Consider the following 17,545-nt stretch of genomic DNA (forward strand, 5'->3'; position numbering starts at 1 on the left):
CGCCCCTGCCCCCCCCCCGCCTCACCATTTCTGCTGGGCTTGTTTCGTTTTCTAACAAAGAACCCAGGTTGTTTTATAAAGCCTCCTCCCTTGGAATGGCATATTCAGTGCTTTTTCTGGGCAGGTGTCATGATGCTTCACATCCCTTGAATCATGTAGGATGGGACCCAAATCGCTTAGTTTTAAAGGGTTTCCCTCACCTCTGCCACGAGTTTTTCAGCCTGCAGGAACTAGGCAGCCATATCCAGGCATATCCTAGTGGATTTTTTATGCCCTTTCTCCTCTGAAAACCTAAACAGAGGAGAAAGGAAAGAATGACTGGTTAGCTTTCGGTGCAGGCAAATGCTCACAGGCAAATACTCCTATTTTCAGGTACCCTCAATCCTGTATCCCATTGCACTCCTGACCCCTAACTTCAGGGCTGAGTGCAATTTCCCAGGACTCTGCCATGAGCTATTACAGTGGAAGCCAGGAGTGGAGCCCCTGGAATTTTCCCTTGTATACACAGCTGACTTTCAGATACTTTACCCATCCTAGACCTCTAGGCGCCTCATGCTAGAGAACACAGAGAGGGTACTTCAAGATGATAATAAGTCTTCATCTCACTGTATCCTGCATGGACTAGGGTCTCTGGTGTCCCACACGTCCCCAGGCAGTCTCTGTTCTAGGCAGTCACACTCTTCTTTGCTGATTTTTCTCTTGTGACACTGTTTCTCACGTCTGTTTCTTTCTGCTCAGATGTCAGCACCGTTCCTTGTGCTACTGCAGCTACCTTGCCCATCAACCATTTGGAAGCTAGCTCTCCCCACTACCTCAATCCTACCCAGCCTCACTCTTCACCAAGGGGCGCCATAGAACTGGGCAGAATCCTGGAACCTGGGTACCTGAGTAGCGGAGGCCAGTGGGACATGATGAGGCCTCAGAAAGGGAGCGTGTCTGGGGACATCTCCTCGGTGTACCAGCTTAACTCCAAACCCACAGGTAAAGCACAGAGCCAAGAGGATGTGTTTGAAATGACCTCACTCAGTTTACTCCTTCCCTACCGGGGCAGGGCTTTTTTCTTTCCTTCTCTAACCCCTAAGAGTTTGAGGAAGACAAAAGGGCCAACCCAGTGCTTGATCCTTTGCAAGTGTGTCCTGTCCTTCTCATTGCTCAAGGCCACCGTGCACTGCTGGGACATGGGAAAGTCGGGGACCCACCTCCTGTGTTCTCACATTTATGTTCTTCACACCCTACTCTCTCAGACCTTTCTAGAAGCCCAGGCACAGACATGCGCAGGGTCTTTCTCCCATGAGCCAGGAGTTTTACTGAGACACACGATCCACAACCACATAATTACACCAAGTGGAGGCGTGTGGGTCAGCTGACAAATGCTGGGATGCAGTTCAGTTTGAACAGTAGGACAGTTGTGATTTTCAGAAAAAGACAGAACCTAAGGCAAACTGGTGTCATTGATGCAGTCTCTTGTTAGTGTCTCTCCTACTCGTCAGCATCTGTTTTCTTTCCTTTTATGGGTGCTCCTTTTTCCTCTCCAATCTACACATAGACTATACTTTCTTCCTCCCTTCCTGAAAGCAATTTGATGGAAGTATTCCATATCAGTCATTAACCACACAGAGTAAGTTGAAGGTCTCGTATTCCTCCTGGAGGCCTTTTTTCTAAGAGTAGAGGAAGGACTTTGTCCCTGGCTAAAAAAAAAAAATGTTCAGTCATGTTTCAGTAAGCAGAAAGGTAAAGTGAGTCCTCTGTCATTCTCAAAGCCACCCCTAGCGGGTAGCCACACCTTTCCAAAGGGTCGGCACCTTTCCAAAGGGTCGGCAGGCCTGTCCGGAGGCATCAGTTAGTACTTTTGTAGAACGTGTGGTGCTCCGTTTCATTTTTCTGACCTCTGCGGGAGGAGATTGAAAGGTTTTCCTTGGTGAGGGACCATCCCATTCTTGAAAGCCCCTTTACTCTCTACACGAGGTACCTGGGTCCCCTGGGTGCCTGTTTGAGAGGGTGTAGTTGGCAGAAGGGTGGTGATGTTTAGAGATGGTGCTCAGAGGCCACTGGCTGAGCTGTGTCCCACAACCCCAATAATCCGTATTCTCACCTCCCACTTTTCTCCACATCCTGCTGGGCTGGCTGCAGGGGCTGACCTCGTGGAAGAGCACCTGGGTGAGATCCGGAACCTGCGCCAACGCCTGGAAGAGTCCATCTGCATCAACGACCGCCTTCGGGAGCAGCTGGAACACAGGCTGAGCTCCACGGCCCGAGGGAGCGGTAGGGGCCCAGCCCACCCTGCTTTAGCATATTTAGGGAGCTTCTAAAGGAAGGCCTTAGGCAGAGTTTCACAGTCCTCCAAGGACTTTCCGTATGCCTTTCACTTGTTTCCGGTACAGTCCAGCCGAGGAGGTGGGGCACGTACTGTCATTCTTACTTAGGAACCTGTCTGAGTTAGAGAGGAACTTTCCTCCAGGCAGAACTAGGTTCCCAGGGTTTCTTGACTTCTCACCTCATCCTTAATCTGTTTACCTTCTGTTTGCTGATCCTGTGTCCTTCTGATTGGCATGCTGTCGCCTGCCATGCCTGCAAGGGCCTCCCTCTTTTCCTAGGTGCCCTTCTCCCTGTACTCTCAAGCCCAAGCTGCTGTCACTTGGAGGCTACCTTTCCCCTTATGGTTGCCCTCTAGCACAATTACAGCTGTAGCATGAGATAAGTGTCTGTAAAGAATCCACTGAGAAGAGGCACACACAAACTGGACTTGAGTCCTCAGTGCAAAATCAGCATTGACTCCATTGTGTTTTGTGCATCCCAGGCTTTGAGTCCCAGGACTTCCTTCTGAGTTGGGACTGCAGACCTTTGGGAGGTAGAGAATGGGAAACTTTTGAAAGCATCTCTAATCCAAAAATGTGTTTTCTGGGACAGGATCCACCTCTCACGTCTACAGTCAGGGCATGGAGTCCATGCCTCAGCTCTACAATGAGAACAGAGTCCTCAGGGAAGAAAATCGGAGGCTTCAGGCTCAGCTGAGTCATATTTCTAGAGGTGGGTGGCCAAAAATCACGAACTGTGGTGACTTCTAAATCTCTTTCTTCCCTGACTACATGAATCACCAGTTGGAGAAGCAAAGTGATAACTGCCCAGATCCACCCACCCTCATAGCTCTTATCAGTCCCAGTGAAGTCCCGTGGACCCTCAGCCTCTGAGGTTCTGGGCTGAATGGAGCTAGGAAGTCTATCACTTCCAGAAAGCCCACCTGCACATGTCCAGAGTCACCAGCTATCAACCTCGTCAGTATGGAAACTATATAATTCAGCTTTCCTGTCACTGGGGCACAATACCCGGGACCCACCACTTAAAGGAGGAGACTTTTAATTGGGCTCATATTTTAAAGGAGATTCGGTCCATGGTCTTCTGGCTCCCAGGCACAAACATCATGGTTGGAGGGCATGGCAGAGGAAAGCTGTTCAGCTCATGGTGCCAAGAAAGCCGAGAGAAAAGAGAGCTGTACCCTCCAGAGATGTGCCCTCAGTGACCCACCTCTTCCAACCAGGTCCTACCTCTTAGCAGTGCATTCAGCTCTGAACTCATCAATGGGTTGGTCTACTGATGAGTATTAACACCCCTGTGATCTAGTCACCTCCCAGAAGCCCCACCTCTGAACACATTAGACTTTTGGAGGGCATTCCAGATCTCAACCATGGTTGTGTTCTACCTATCCTCATTCACAGCTGATTTGGACCCACAAAATGAAGGAAGATGTGTGTCTCTGTTCCCTCTCACACATCTCCAGACAGCGGCAGCTTTGCATTTCCCTCCTGGTCCTGCTCTGCCATCCCTCTGACTCCTTACCACATCCCTTCACTCACATATTCTGGCTGCTCTCTGATCAGTACTCCTATGACTCTGTGTTGGGAGGCATTAGCAAGTCTGCCCTAGAACTTCCCCAGTTCTTCTGGGTGGGCATCCTTAGGTTGGTGTCATTTCCCGTGTGGCTTTAGAGACAGCTGACTTTAGTGTTACTTGACTTGCTTGAATCAATAACAATTTTTTTTTAATCTGCAAACATTACTAACTAGCCATAAAAAGACTAAGAATGCTATCTGAATGGATTAAGTCCAGAATGAAGGAATTCTTGTGGAGGCAAAAGACATTAAGAGATATTTCTAAGCTATTTCCAAGTGAGAAGGCAGGAGAGGAAATGTTCCTGCTTGGGGAAGATAGTAAAAGTTAATGGATAGGAGAGAAACAGAGCAGTTGAACTACCACTGCATGCTTGGAAAGACTAGAATAGGTCTCTCAGGTGAGAAAAGTATAAGAGATTTCAATGTATACAATTTTCTGGGCCCAGGTAACTTCTATGCCAGAGGACTGCCTGAACCTGCAGTCTTTTCCTCCTGGTCACTGTTGACCCTCTTTGAGGAAATGCGATTGGGGAGATGCTTCCAGCCCAGAAAAGAACAAATGTTCCCATTCTAAAAGTGATGAAAACACTATATTCTAAAAACCATAGATGAGAAATCTTACTGATCTTTGGCAAAATTCAAATATATTGTTGCAAAGATGGTAAGTGTGCACCTAGAAAATGGTGAGTTTTAGACACCAGAGTGTCTTCTTTAAGAACGAAGGAGGCCATCATAATTCAGAACATGGGGACACTGCAGGAACAGAGGTGCACAGCCCCCAGTGTGTGTGGGATACGGTAAACCAAACACCTTGCCCACTGGTACAGCGCCTTCTGACCGCTCCCCTCAGCTCTGCTGTTTCAGGACAGGCGTGCTCTGGCTCACGTCCTAGCTGAGCTTTGGTACCTCTCCACAACCCCTGTGTTCTGCCCACCAGGGCACTCCCAAGAAACAGAACGCTTGAGGGATGCTCTGCTCGCTTCTCAATCCCGGCTTCAAGACCTGGAGAAGGAGGCAGAGCGGCAGAAGATGGGGCGGCAGCAGCTTTTGAAAGACCTGCAGGAGAAGCAGCAGGAGATCGTGCACTTCAGGGAAGAACGTCTCTCCCTACAGGAAAATGACTCCAGGTAAGAAGGGCCCTGTTGACAGGGAAGGTGGAGGCAAAAGACATTGAGATTTAGAAGAAGGGAATATTAGCAGTGCCCCTTTTTGGAAATCTCACTTGCTTCTCTGTTATTCCTGCCTTGTGGGTATAGTCGAGCAGAAGCCTGGGAATGTCTTTGCACTCTGAAGTAGAGAGAATGAAACCCTGTTATGGCTTCCATTTATCAGAGACTGGACAAGGAACATTCACATGCTTCCATTTAGGTTCAAGATGGTATTTTCAGCCTGGCCTGGAAGCTGCAACACCAGCTCCAGTCTGAGTCATGCTCCTCCCCAGCACAAGCCCTGCAGCCGCCCATCAGCATGATGAGCACTGGAGGAGCCGCGGGGAGACTGTGCTAGCGTCTCTCCTCCTATCTGAGGTCGCTGGTGCTATGGTTTCACACTAAATCACTGCACCTGCCCCCACTCTGCTTGCACATAGGGAAAAGTTGATGGCCTCTCTGACCCCTGAGTTGACATCCGGGGCTAAAACTCTATGAGGAATAGGTTGGTTCGAAGGTTAATACCCTGTTGTGGCTGAGTGGCCCTGCCAGCCCAGTGCGCCCTTGCCTCTCCGTGACAGGCTACAGCACAAGCTGGCCCTCCTGCAGCAACAGTGTGAAGAGAAACAGCAGCTCTACCAGTCCCTGCATTCGGAGCTACAGATCTATGAGGCACTTTATGGAAATTCTAAAAAGGACCTGAAAGGTAAGCATTCCGTCTCCCTCTTCTCTGTAAAACACAAGGGTAAGGTGTTGGTGTCATGAGAAAGCTCCAACTTGAGTGCCTTTAACAGTGGCCCTCAGGAATCAATCTTCATCCATTTAGATGGCCAGAAACAAATTAGTCAATCGGTACTTCGTTTTTATTTGTTTGTTTTTTGCCCAAAACATGGTCGTGTTTTTTTTTTTTTAATGCAAAGAATCATCCTACAGTTACTGTCATTTGAAAAGACTGTAAGTAGTATAAGTAACATATAACGATGGCACCTACAGCCAACATAACAGACATTCTTTTCTACCCTGACCTTATTCCCCAGTGAGAAGATAGAGATTCAAAAAGAGAAGCACAAGAAAAAATATTTTATAAAATACTATACAATAATATGATTGAAGTTTCAGGCATAGTTTTAAACACCAATTGCTTTGATTGAGGACATTTACCCTCTGCTGATGTATTCCCTGTGTGTCTTCTGCAACTGCAAAGGGATATTTGAAATATAATGTCAGCGAGTCACAGTGGTATAATTACTTTCTTTATCACTGGGACACAATACCTAATATCCACACATCAAAGGAGGAGAGATTTCTTTTGGCTCAGTTTGTAGAGGTTTCAGTCCATAGCATGGGAGAAGGGCATAGCAGAGGAATAATTGCTTATGTCATAGCATCGGGGAAGCAGAGGGGTCGAGGGAGGACCTAGGAAGAGAGATGTAACCTTCTGAGTCACACCCACAGGGTGCCACTTCTTTGGACCAGGCCCCACCTCCTAGTATCCCCATAATCCAGTCACCTTCCAAAGGTCCCACCTGTGATCACATGAGCTTTTAGGGGGACACCTAGACATAAACCATAACACACAGTTGTAACAGAGGGCTGATATCAATGTGATGAAGTTTAGTGATGATTAAAAGAAATAAAATTGTGGGGCTGGAGATTTAGCTCAGTGCTTCTGACACCTGCCTCACAAGCACAAGAACTCGAGTTCAATCCCCGGTTCCAAAATAAATAAATAAAATTGTAAGCTTGATTTAAACATATCAGTGATAGAAGCACAGGATAGGGATACTGGCTCTGTAACCATTCTTGAGTTTAAAGGTAGGGGAGTGTGGTAGGAACAGTTTTACACAATGATATTATAGGAAGGATTTCTGGAAAAGCCAGCTCAACCTGAGTCCACAACACTGTGTATATGAGGTCCATGGTGAGACTTCACATAATGTATAATTAGACTTGGGGCTCCATCTTGTAAAATGCACTTTGACGTACTAGGGAACTTAATGGAGAACAGGATTACAATGCTATGCCACCAGAAATCTTGAACTGATCAAAGAAACTCAAAACTTTTTAGGCTTTGAAAAGATTATAAGGAGATGAGAACTTACTTCAAGTACGCATGTGAAGAATGGTCAGGTACAGAACTCACATGTTTTGTGGGCCTCCACTGACCTAAACAAGGGGTGAATGGCAGAGGAATTTGGATTAGAATTTTCACTGGGAAGTATGAATTTTCTTAAAACAGGATCTACCTTCCTAGTTTGCTAGAACTCAAAGTCTAGGGGCCTCACCGGATGAAAGAATAGTTCATGTACAAAGCCTGGGTAAGTGTTGGGTCAGAGGGGAGACCAGACTGGCTCTGGGAGAAGCTTGGTGTCCGTGGAGTGAGAAGTCAGCTTAGTGTAAAGGGGAGTCAGCAGTCCACCGTAAGCCAGCCTATGTGTCAACAGAAGGTTTATGTGCAGTGAAATATCTTTTTCTCAACAAAAATAAGTACATAACAAAAACAAGTTTAAGAGGCTAAGTCTGATGGGACCTACCAGAGGTAGGAGATATTATGATCTGGGAAATGTATTAGATGAATGTGGTGATTTGGGAAACATTAAAAGATAGAAGTCTAACATAAGGTGCTACTGGGAAGATAAAAGAGACAATGGATACATGTAAAAGTGTTTTGAAAAGCAATAAGCAAAACAGTAAGAATTTGGATCTAGGGGAAGAGGGAGGTATTGTCATGGATCTTGAGATTAGTTTTTGAAGCCACCTCACCCTGAAGTAAATCAACTTTTATGTCATCCTTTCTGTTTGAGGGTCTTTTAGGATTCAATCCAAGCTATTACCACTAAAGCTCCATAATCTCTTATTCTTAATTCCAAAATCCATTAAGATGTCTAATTAAAAGTCATTGGGTGATAAAACCTAACTGAAGTGACCAGAGGATGTTGGTGGTCTTTATTTACTTAATGAGAATGAGAATATTCATATTCATGAGAAATAGTCTTGTAGTGTGTTAAGGGTCGTGGGCCAGATGCAAGGTGGAAATAGTATAGTGTGTATGGTATATGGACCTTCTTGCCTTGAGAAAAACCAACACCAGTTCTGCCTTTTGAAAATCAGTTGGCTTTAAAATTTTCAGATAAAGGATTGCGGCCTTCGAGAATATTTCTCGGGTCTCTTCACCCTAGTATGTAGAAATATGAGTGTGATGAAAACATGGGGAAATTGAAAAGTTCACTCAGTTCAGACCTCTGCTATAAGGTGTCTGGCTCCCATTCTTACCTTGTCCCAAAGATCTTGGTGCATTCTTCCCTCTTCTCTTTGATCTCTGAGTGTGGAGGTCTCTTGCTCTCTGAGCCCCTGCTCTTCTGCAGTTCAGTGCTGACCCCCTGCCTTGAAGAACCCTGCTGTCTAGGCTGCAGGACTAAGGTTAACATGGGGATGGAGTAAGCTTGTTATTGTCTGCTAATCAAGTGCCCTCCAGGTGCAAATGAGTCATTGGAGGCTCAGGGAAATTCCATCTTGGGGATGTGCCACCTCAGCGTGCCCAGGTGGTTATAATTCTATCATAAATGCGTTGGCCAGGAGCAGAGACTATAGTGGGGTCCATGGCAGAAGGGAATGTCACGGAGTAGTGTTCTCACCGGTGCTTGGAAATAACTCTTGGGTCACCCCTCTCTCTTCTTTCAGCTTTCCACCTGGATGCCTGTCTCCAAGTTCCTTTGAGCAGTGACTTGAACCGCCTGGTGGCAGAGATCCGAGCTCTGAGAGGGCAGCTGGAGCAGAGCATCCAGGTGAACAGTTGTCTGCGGCTGCAGCTGGAGCAGCAACTGGACGGTGGTGCTGGCAAAGGCAGCCTCAGCCCCGCTTCCATTAGCCAGAACTTCTCCATCAATGGCAACCCTGGAAACAAGCAGCTGCCCTTCCAAGGTAGGAAGGGAAAGGGCCTCACGGCGGCCAGTGGGGAGTCACCGAGACGCCTGCGGTGGAAGGGGCCATCTTGTCTCACCTTGGCTCCTTAGGGTCAGGTTCAAGTTGAAGAATGAACTACAAGACAATGGCCTCAAGGTGCATTTTCCTACAAGTGATTCAAACTTATCCTTCTTTATGGTAGAGTAGTACTGTGTTGGGTATAAATACCACATTTCCTTTATCCATTCATCTGTTGACGGACGTACATGCCAAGATTTGGCCATTATGAGTTTGATGCTATAAACATTTATATACATGTATGAGTATTTTGCCATAAACCATTATACTGACACCACTTAAAATTGAGTGTATAAATCATACCTAATACTTTTTAAAAGTAGAAGCTGTTTTCTCTTGGAATACCTTTTTTTTTTTTTTTTACCCGGGATCGAACTCAGGACCTTGCACTCCGCTGAGCTACATCCCCAGCTAGAATACCTTTCGATTAAAGGCATTTAGTTTAGAAAACAAAAGTCACTGGACTGAGTGCTCCCTTGGTTCTTGTTTTTTTATTGCGATGTAGGCGAGGGGTGAGTCACGCCACCTAGACCTTGGGTGGTAAAGAGCAGGCTGTGTGCCGTGTGTCTGTCTTTACTCCTCAGATTCAGTTGCTTCCCCTCCGGTCCGGGATGTGGGCATGACTTCTCCAGCTCTGGTCCTCCCCAGTTCTTCTGCTCCCTGCTCAGACACCACCGCAGCCAGCAGGCCAAACGGTAAATATGGGGAAGGGGTGAAGAGTCAGTGATGTAAACTTATGAAGGCACACAAGTCTTGGTCCTCTGTAAATACGTCACCTGGATTTAGGGATCTTTCTCTGTAGGCCACAAGGCTTACAGCTCCACTCCTTGCACTTTCTGGGGCTGCCTTTCTTGTCAGGCTTCTTCCAGCTGTTTTCCCACAGCTCTGCTGGTGCACCAGCCCTTGGCAGTGTATCATTCTTGAGTGTGCTCTCTGTATCCACTGATTTCCTCGTCTGTGTCTCTTCTACCCTCAGACCTACTCTCATTTATTAGTAACATTTGCCCTCAACACTTCACTTTCCAGTAAGGCTAAAATTTGTCTCCTGGAAAGTTTATCATTATAAGCTGATAAAGAAAGATTATAAACGTATAGACCCCAGAATATCTCTGTGGACTTTACCCACCCTGAATTTTTGAATGCTGTTATTCTTGGTCCTAGCTAGAATCACTCTCTCTTTTATTGTTTGAACTGAGGATATCATCATGGGTAATAGCAGGTTTTGTTTTGTTGTTTTCTCTTTCAGAGCTGGGTCTGAATGTTTCTCCGGTCATGAAGGACCCTCCTAAGTTAGAGGGTGATGCCACCGACGGCTCCTTTGCCAACAAGCACGGTCGCCACGTCATCGGCCACATTGATGATTACAGTGCTCTAAGACAGCAGATTGGGGAGGGCAAACTCCTGGTCCAAAGGATGCTGTCTCTCCTGAGGCCAGCATTCCACATCCCTGGCCTGGAAGCACAGGGCACAGAGGTAAGGAGACCCTCAGCTCTTAGCTGCACGCTTTCCTCTTGGAGGCCCTCTCTTCCTCCCATTGCAACTCCTCCCATTATTTCTCTTCATGCTGTACATCTCCCAACAGCTACAAAAGCATCTTCCTTTTATTCCAGCCAGTTTCTTCTTCTCTCTCTCCTATTTCACTGTAAGTTCTACTCCGTTGCAGATAAGGCTAACTGGATACTTCTCCTCCTCCGAGCCACAGGAAGACCCGTGTGGCAGTGTTATCATCCCCAGTACAGCATCTGTTAAGTGTTGACATACACATGGAGCCACACTGAGCACTCTCTGGTAGCTTATTATCTGTTACAGTCGTGCTGGCACATGGCCATGTGCAGGCAGATTACAGTTAACCAGAGGGACAGTTACCGAGGGAGTCGCATCGGTATGGTCTTCATGTGTGGAAAGGGCAAGAAACCTGGCAGCCATGAGACTTCTGAGTTCAGACTGAGTGGAGGCAGGGGAGGAAGTCAGCGGAGCTTCTTGGAGGCTTCAGTGTTGTGAAGGACAGGGCACCAGTGGCTGTGCTGTCTGTGCCACTGAGAGCTGTGGATGCATCAGGTCAGCCCTGGTCCGGGGAGCCCACACTTAGTGCCAAGACATGGGTCAAGTCCATAAGAACAAGAAGGGCAAGACGTATTCCTCTGCACTGAGAGCGCACCGATGTAAAAGTGGTCTCTTATTGCAGACAAAAAGAGTAACGGGTTCAAAGAGGACACAACACAGGGATTCACAGGGATGTGAAAGCTTATAGGGTACCCAGGGGGAGGGATTCTGGGTCATTGGAGCTGCACTTCAGTCATGGGACTAGAGATAAGCCAGGGTTCCACAAGTTCAGGTAGGCCCACGCTCTGCCCCACTCACAAAAGAACCTGAGCCCTGAGCACAGGGTGAAATGTGCTATCCCCGTTTCAGTGATGTCCATGGCTCCCTACTCCTTTCCCCAGGTGCTGGGAAGCAAAGGAGTCCATGAGCTTCGGGGCAGCACCAGTGCCTTGCACCGCACCCTGGAGGAGGTGGCGTCCCTCCTCACCATGTTCTGGCGAGCGGCCTTACCAAGCTCTCCTGGCCCGGTGCTGCCAGCCAAAGTGGTAAGAAGCCGGTGTCTTCTGCCGGTTCAAACCCAGCAACTCTGGCCCCAGGATGTTTCTTTTCTCTCAGCCCCATAGCTTTCCCGAGGGTCAGGAACTGCATAGTGAGTTGGGATCAACAGAGCCTTAGAAGAGCATACCCGGACCCAAGATGAAGTTTTGACTACATCCCTTCTCCTCCCACCCCTGGGATAAGAAATCATAGAGGACAAGGAAAGGAAATGGAGAAGCAGAGATATGTTTACTCTGGCACCCCCTAAATACCCGCTTCCTGTAACCTGAAATCTGGCTGAACTGAAAGTCAGGAACCCATCAAAACTTCAACACCCCTTCTCCACCCCTCAGGTCTGCACAGTCAAAAGGTCACAGAATGTCACTGTGAGCCTGTGAGCCTCTCTCAGCCGTCCCCAGAATCTCAACTTATCTTTTAAGTTTCCATCTCTGCACCAGGCCTGGGGAAAGCCAGCCACCCTTTTGGATCTGCTGGGATTTCAGACTGGCAGACCCTTTGGTCACAGGTCTTCCCGGGATTTTGTTTTGAGATTACCTACTACTACGGGCATCCTGTGAGAGCCAACAGTGCTAATGCCAGGGAAGTGCTTTGCTTTGCCACCTTCATGTTGGCATGATTATTTATAAACTTGAACTTGAGCATCAGGCCAGCCCTGTCTCCCCAGATGGAATCTTCCCAAGCTTCCAAGTCTCACCTGTGATGAGCGAGTGCCAGAACTGACGGAAAGACTGAGCTCAAGGTCTTATTTGCAGTTGAGAGTTCAGTATTTGTCTGAAGTCCAGGTTTCTTTGGCAGTAGGAGTGTAGACCTGTGCTGGTCTGCTTGTTTTAAGTTTCTCAGTGTTCCTACCAGCGGCCTTGTCCTCAGTGGTCCTTAGCTGGGGTTTTGAGAGGTGTGTTAATGGAGGGAACCCACTCTGGAGTATGTTGAGAAGATGGTGGAGTTGTTTTGGATTGTAACGCCACAAAGCATGAACACCTGTCCCTTTTCTCCAGGGAGATGCAACGGAAAGAGAACTCCTGGAACTGCGGGCCCAAGTGTCCAAACAAGAGCGGCTCCTTCAGAGCACAGCTGAGCGTCTGAAGACTGCCAACCAGCACAAGGCGAGCATGGAGCAGTTCATCGTCAGCCAGTGTAGGTGCCTCTGAGCTCAGGACAGAGGAAAGAGGCTGGTGTTCCAGGTGCTCCACATGTGCTGCACGGGACCAGTAACCAGGGAGGCCCAATATTAGGAGCAGAGTGAGGATGCAGTGGCCCTTCTCTTCTGGGCCAGGGGTCATTGTGGGTGCAGAGAGTGGGGAGATGGAGTCAACAAGAGACCTTGAGCTGAGTGGTCAGGAGGAAATGCTTCAAGTAGGACCTAACTGGTAATATCTGCCTTGTGGGGCTGCTTTCTTATTTCAGTGACCCGGACCCATGATGTTTTGAAAAAGGCAAGGACTAATTTGGAGGTAAGGAAACAAGTGTTCCAGTCAAAGCCTCAGAACCTGCCCCTACCCTTTCAGTGTCTGTCATCAGATTTGTAGGTGCCCCTGTCCTGCTGTGACCTTCCAGGAGATTTTTGGTCCACTGGTAGGATCCCAAGTCCTCAGTGAGCCTCCCTGAGTTGCCATCCCTTGCTTTCCTGCCTACTCGGCCCTGCCCCCTGAGCTGTTTACACCCGCCTCAACATCATCTGGCCAATTTACCCTTTCCTCTCCTCCACACCAGTGAGGAGCCTGGAGCAATGCAACGCACTTGGTTCCTGAGGGCAGAGAGATCCTGAGTCTGTCTGTGAAGGAGTTGTCTGTAAAGGGTCCACTTCTGCATTATGGTGTTTTCTAAATATAAACAAGGTGCAACCGTATAAATTGATTTCCCTATACACTATTGGGCCAAAAACAGCTGCTTGGCTTTGACATGTTTTTTCATAAAGAACATCAAGAAAGATCCACTGGGTCTGATTGACCAAAAAGACAATGCCAGATGTTCAAATGCTAAGTGCTAATTATTCTCTAGGAAGTACTTTTGAAAAAGGAACTTGACATATGTGCAATGTTTTAAAAATCAGAAACTAGCCAGGCGTGGTGGTACATGCCTGTAATCCTAGCACTCAGGAGGCTGAGGCAGGAGGATCACTGTGAGTTTAAGACCAGCCTGGGCTGCATAGTGAGTTGCAGGTCAGTCTCAACTACATAGTGAGACCCTGTCTCAAACCCCCCCCAAAATCAGAAACTAAACCTTAAAACTTATACTTTAAATTTTCTTAGTATATTCAGCATATTCCTAAGAATTGTTCCTAAGTTGCAACCTGAGAAAGTCTTGACCTCCACAGTGAATGTGGGTTGGGCGGTGATTTAAATCACTTGTTTTCTCTAATTTCCTTTGGTCCTTCTCTGATGATGTCTTTCTCTTCTGAGCCTCTTTAGCACAACACTTATGAGACTGCCTCTGTACAGCCTTATTCCTGTCCCAGAAAAGGTAACCCAGCAGCCTCCCGGCCAGCTGGCTCCCCCTGGTGTGAAACTTTCCTCACCCCAGGCTCGCCACTAACTGCTCTGCACTGTAGCTGGCCCCTCGGCCTCTGTGAGTCTCCTCATCAGTCAGAGGTGGAGCTAGACTTAGATGACCTTTGCAGACTGGATCCTTCCTTATAACTGGGAAGTAAAGGGGACTTAGCCACAAAACATCCTCTCTATCCTACAGCAGGCTGTTAAACATGTGCATGTTTCATGCTCAGCGTTTGGGCTCCCAGGACATGGCAAAGGCTAATTTGGTTTCCGCTTCAGATACATGACTTGGAGCATGAACTGGGCCCTGAAAAGGGAGTGGTAGGATGTGGCCACGCAGGGTGCAGCAGGAATTTCAGTGCTTGGGGCACTTTTCCTCTAACCTTTGGTCCCTGTACTTCCTGCAGACCCGGAGCATCCCCTCAGTGCCACCGCCTAAGTGGCTCTCACCAGCCTCCTGGCCTCTGGCACCACTTTTCTCGCTCAGCCTCTGGGTGCCGTCAGCAGGGTGTGACTGTCCTCTCTGAAGAGGTCTGCTTTATTTTTGCCACAGGTGAAATCCCTAAGGGCTCTGCTGTGCACTCCAGCCTTGTGACCCTTGCCTTCCCGGAGCCACACAAGAAGCGAAGCCACCAGAGGTCCTTAAAACAGCAGGAAGAACGGCTCTGCCCCACTTTGGTGCAGCTGCCTATCTGTTGATGCGCACCCGGGCCCAGTCCCTCCAAAGTTGCTGGAGGTCCAGAAGAGGGGACAGAGATGTGTCCTTTTAGGACAATAGAAAGGCAGAATGATTTCCTGGCAGCAACGGATACTAGGAGCAGAGGTCCACTGGTCCCAGCACTTAGCAAAACACCTAGATTGCATAGCAGACCCCATGACACCACTTCTAAACAGCCTCCGGGGCAAGGCATCAGCCAAGGCACCTTTCCCGCCTCAGGAGCCGTCCTCAGTCAACTCAGGGGAAGCAGGACCTTGCTTCCTGTGTGTGGGGCTGTGGCCTCAGGTAGTTCCAGAAGCACACTGCTGAGTGGCAGCGCCCTGCTGGACAGTGTCACCGGGGCTCAGCAAGCACCACTCCCAGATCCCAGGCCAGCTCCGCCGGGCCAAAGATTAGGTCTACACCACCGCAGCTGAACACTTTGAGTCCAAATGATGAATGTGAGACTTCCTGGCTTCCCTCTCTTGCTTATCCTACAACCTCTGTTGCTTTGCTTCTATAATCTCTGAATTGTACGGACCCCTTTTAAACAGGCTGTCCCTATTTTGTCCATTTTGTCATCCTTACTTCCCTTGGGGGAATTAGGAACTGTTGGCGACACCAAGACAATCCATCATCTTGCCTAGAGTAGACCTGTGCTCATTTATAAGTGGCATGGGTGTGGCCCTGAGCTGTCTTCACTCGTCTGTCTTCACAGTCCCCAGAGGAGTGGGTATGTGTGTATAAATGTAAGATAGAGATTTATATATGTTGCTGAACCCATGTGGCACAGGCCGACATAACTTGCAGAGTGGGTGGGTGAGAAGAAATGGAAGTCTTTTGGGTGCCTATTAAAATAGAATGTGTATAAGGAATAGTTTTTCATTGCCTTTTTTCATTTCATTTCTTCCCTAGAATAAATATATAAGAAAAGAGAAGAAGGCGAGGGATTTAGTTCAGTGGTTCCAGCACCTGCCTTGCAAGTGCAAGGGCCTGAGTTCAATCCCTGGGCCAAAAAAAGAAAAAGAAAAGTCATTAAGAAACTCAAAGACTAATCCTGAAGTCTAGATTGAAAAGATTACATCCTTCCTTGTCATTGTGTAGAACTGGCTGGCTGGTCTAAAAATATGAAAGGCTGTCTCAAACTCAGGGTAGCTGAATGCCAGCTGTGGACATGGTAGGAGCTGCCTGCTGGGCTGCAGTCCTCAGGCCCTAGCGTGAGTGGAGACCCAGACTCTCCATCTTTCATGGAGCACTCAGTGACTCTGGTGTAGGGCAGCCAGAGACCACAGATTTTAAAAATGTTATCCTGTATCAAGTGAGTTAAAACAATAAACTTAAGAGCCTTCTAGTGAAAAGCACATAAGGCTTCCATAAATGTTTAAATAAAAAATCTTAAACTACTGCTTGAGAAAAATTCTTAGGTCCTTTACCCTTCCTGAACTAAAATCTAGCTGTCACTCCACAGTTAACTGTTACTAAGAGTTAAAAACCAACGATGGCAACTAGAACAAAAAACCTAATCACTCTCACTACATCTGCCACTGCCACCAGCTGCAGTAACAAAAGAGCAGGCAAAACACTCCTGCTTTAGGTAGAGTGTGCCTTTTCCAACAGTGCGATAGTGAACTTGCCCTCTGCTTTTACACTCAGGTATTTAGGTATTTGCATGAGTGCCTTTGGCTTTAAAATCCAGAGAGAATTAGCTGGCAAAATTAGCCTAAGAGTTGAAGAGTGGGCACAAGGACTATCATTTAGAGAGGAAATGGCAAAACAACGGCTGAAAGAGTTGGTGTCAAAATGTCACACGAGAGTAACTTGATCACCAAATCTGGTTGTGAAGATGAAAAATGCTACAAGCTAAAACTGTGGGCAGTCTCTAAGTTGGAAAAGACAAGAACACAGTACCCCTTGAACCTCCAAGAAGGACATTGCTTTTAGTAGAGTGAGGCTTACAATGGACTTCTGATCTTCAGAACCACACGAGAATTTGCATTATTTTAAAATATGTTTGTGGCAACTCGTTACAACAGCAATAGGAAACTCATACTATGGTCATTGGTGGATTAACATTATTTAACACCAGTGCTGGTGACTATTTCTTGTTTTTGTTTTTTGGTACCGGGGATTGAACTCGGGCCCTGGCGCTTGCAATGTAGGCAGCAGAAACACTAAGCTAAATCCCCGGTCCATGGTGACTATTTCTTCCCATGGCTTTAGAATGATTCTTTTTTCCTGGAATGTGAGCTTAAACTTTTTCCAATTCTCACTGTTAATAGCTGAAATGATGCAGGCTGTTTTAGCAGTCATCCCTACACAAGGAGTCTAGTTGTCACCCATGTTCTGGGCATTACAAATATCTCATACTTTCCAAATCAGGGTTGTGCAAGGCACACATTTGCAACATTGCTAGGAGAGCTTAGGCACTGGATTTATATTCTCTGTAAGGTTGGTTTGCAAGAGTTTTGGGCACCTGGGGGTCATTCTTCATGTCTATGCCCCTTAGCATATGAACCTTCTTCCCACATATGAATAATTTCTGAGGATCACACACTTGCTATCTTAGCCTCCTTGAGCAAAGATGTGGTTATATTCCCCAAACCTAGTTAACTGTACCGCTACTCCAGCTTTTGATGTGAGAGATTAAAAAAGCAGGCACTGAAGAAATTACTGTAGCCCCTGCAAACTCTCTCTATATTCTGAGTTCCTTAATCTCTTCTTCATTACAACATTAAAATAAAT

At 47.3% G+C, this 17,545-nt stretch overlaps 1 protein-coding gene across 15 annotated transcripts in view; it reads left to right on the plus strand.

Annotated features, from left to right (window-relative positions):
* Pde4dip (phosphodiesterase 4D interacting protein) overlaps positions 1-15,133 on the plus strand; it is a 211,035-nt gene extending 195,902 nt beyond the window's left edge. For 9 of the 15 annotated variants that reach the window (XM_019207344.2, XM_019207345.2, XM_019207343.2 and 6 more), the window contains 13 exons: positions 739-981; positions 2,131-2,262; positions 2,908-3,027; positions 4,825-5,014; positions 5,617-5,741; positions 8,717-8,956; positions 9,601-9,711; positions 10,263-10,489; positions 11,461-11,604; positions 12,613-12,751; positions 13,022-13,068; positions 14,026-14,077; positions 14,660-15,133. In XM_019207344.2, coding sequence (XP_019062889.1) covers positions 739-981; positions 2,131-2,262; positions 2,908-3,027; positions 4,825-5,014; positions 5,617-5,741; positions 8,717-8,956; positions 9,601-9,711; positions 10,263-10,489; positions 11,461-11,604; positions 12,613-12,751; positions 13,022-13,068; positions 14,026-14,077; positions 14,660-14,805 — 1,916 coding nt within the window. In that variant the 3' untranslated portion in view covers positions 14,806-15,133. The remainder of the gene's footprint in view (positions 1-738; positions 982-2,130; positions 2,263-2,907; positions 3,028-4,824; positions 5,015-5,616; positions 5,742-8,716; positions 8,957-9,600; positions 9,712-10,262; positions 10,490-11,460; positions 11,605-12,612; positions 12,752-13,021; positions 13,069-14,025; positions 14,078-14,659) is intronic. The other 6 variants (XM_010623128.3, XM_010623143.3, XM_010623133.3 and 3 more) reach the window with 2 other exon arrangements.
* Positions 15,134-17,545: the final 2,412 nt, after the last annotated feature.

Source organism: Fukomys damarensis, unplaced genomic scaffold (assembly GCF_012274545.1).
Source record: "Fukomys damarensis isolate Sample0158 unplaced genomic scaffold, DMR_v1.0_HiC HiC_scaffold_33, whole genome shotgun sequence".
Taxonomy (NCBI): Eukaryota; Metazoa; Chordata; class Mammalia; order Rodentia; family Bathyergidae; genus Fukomys; species Fukomys damarensis.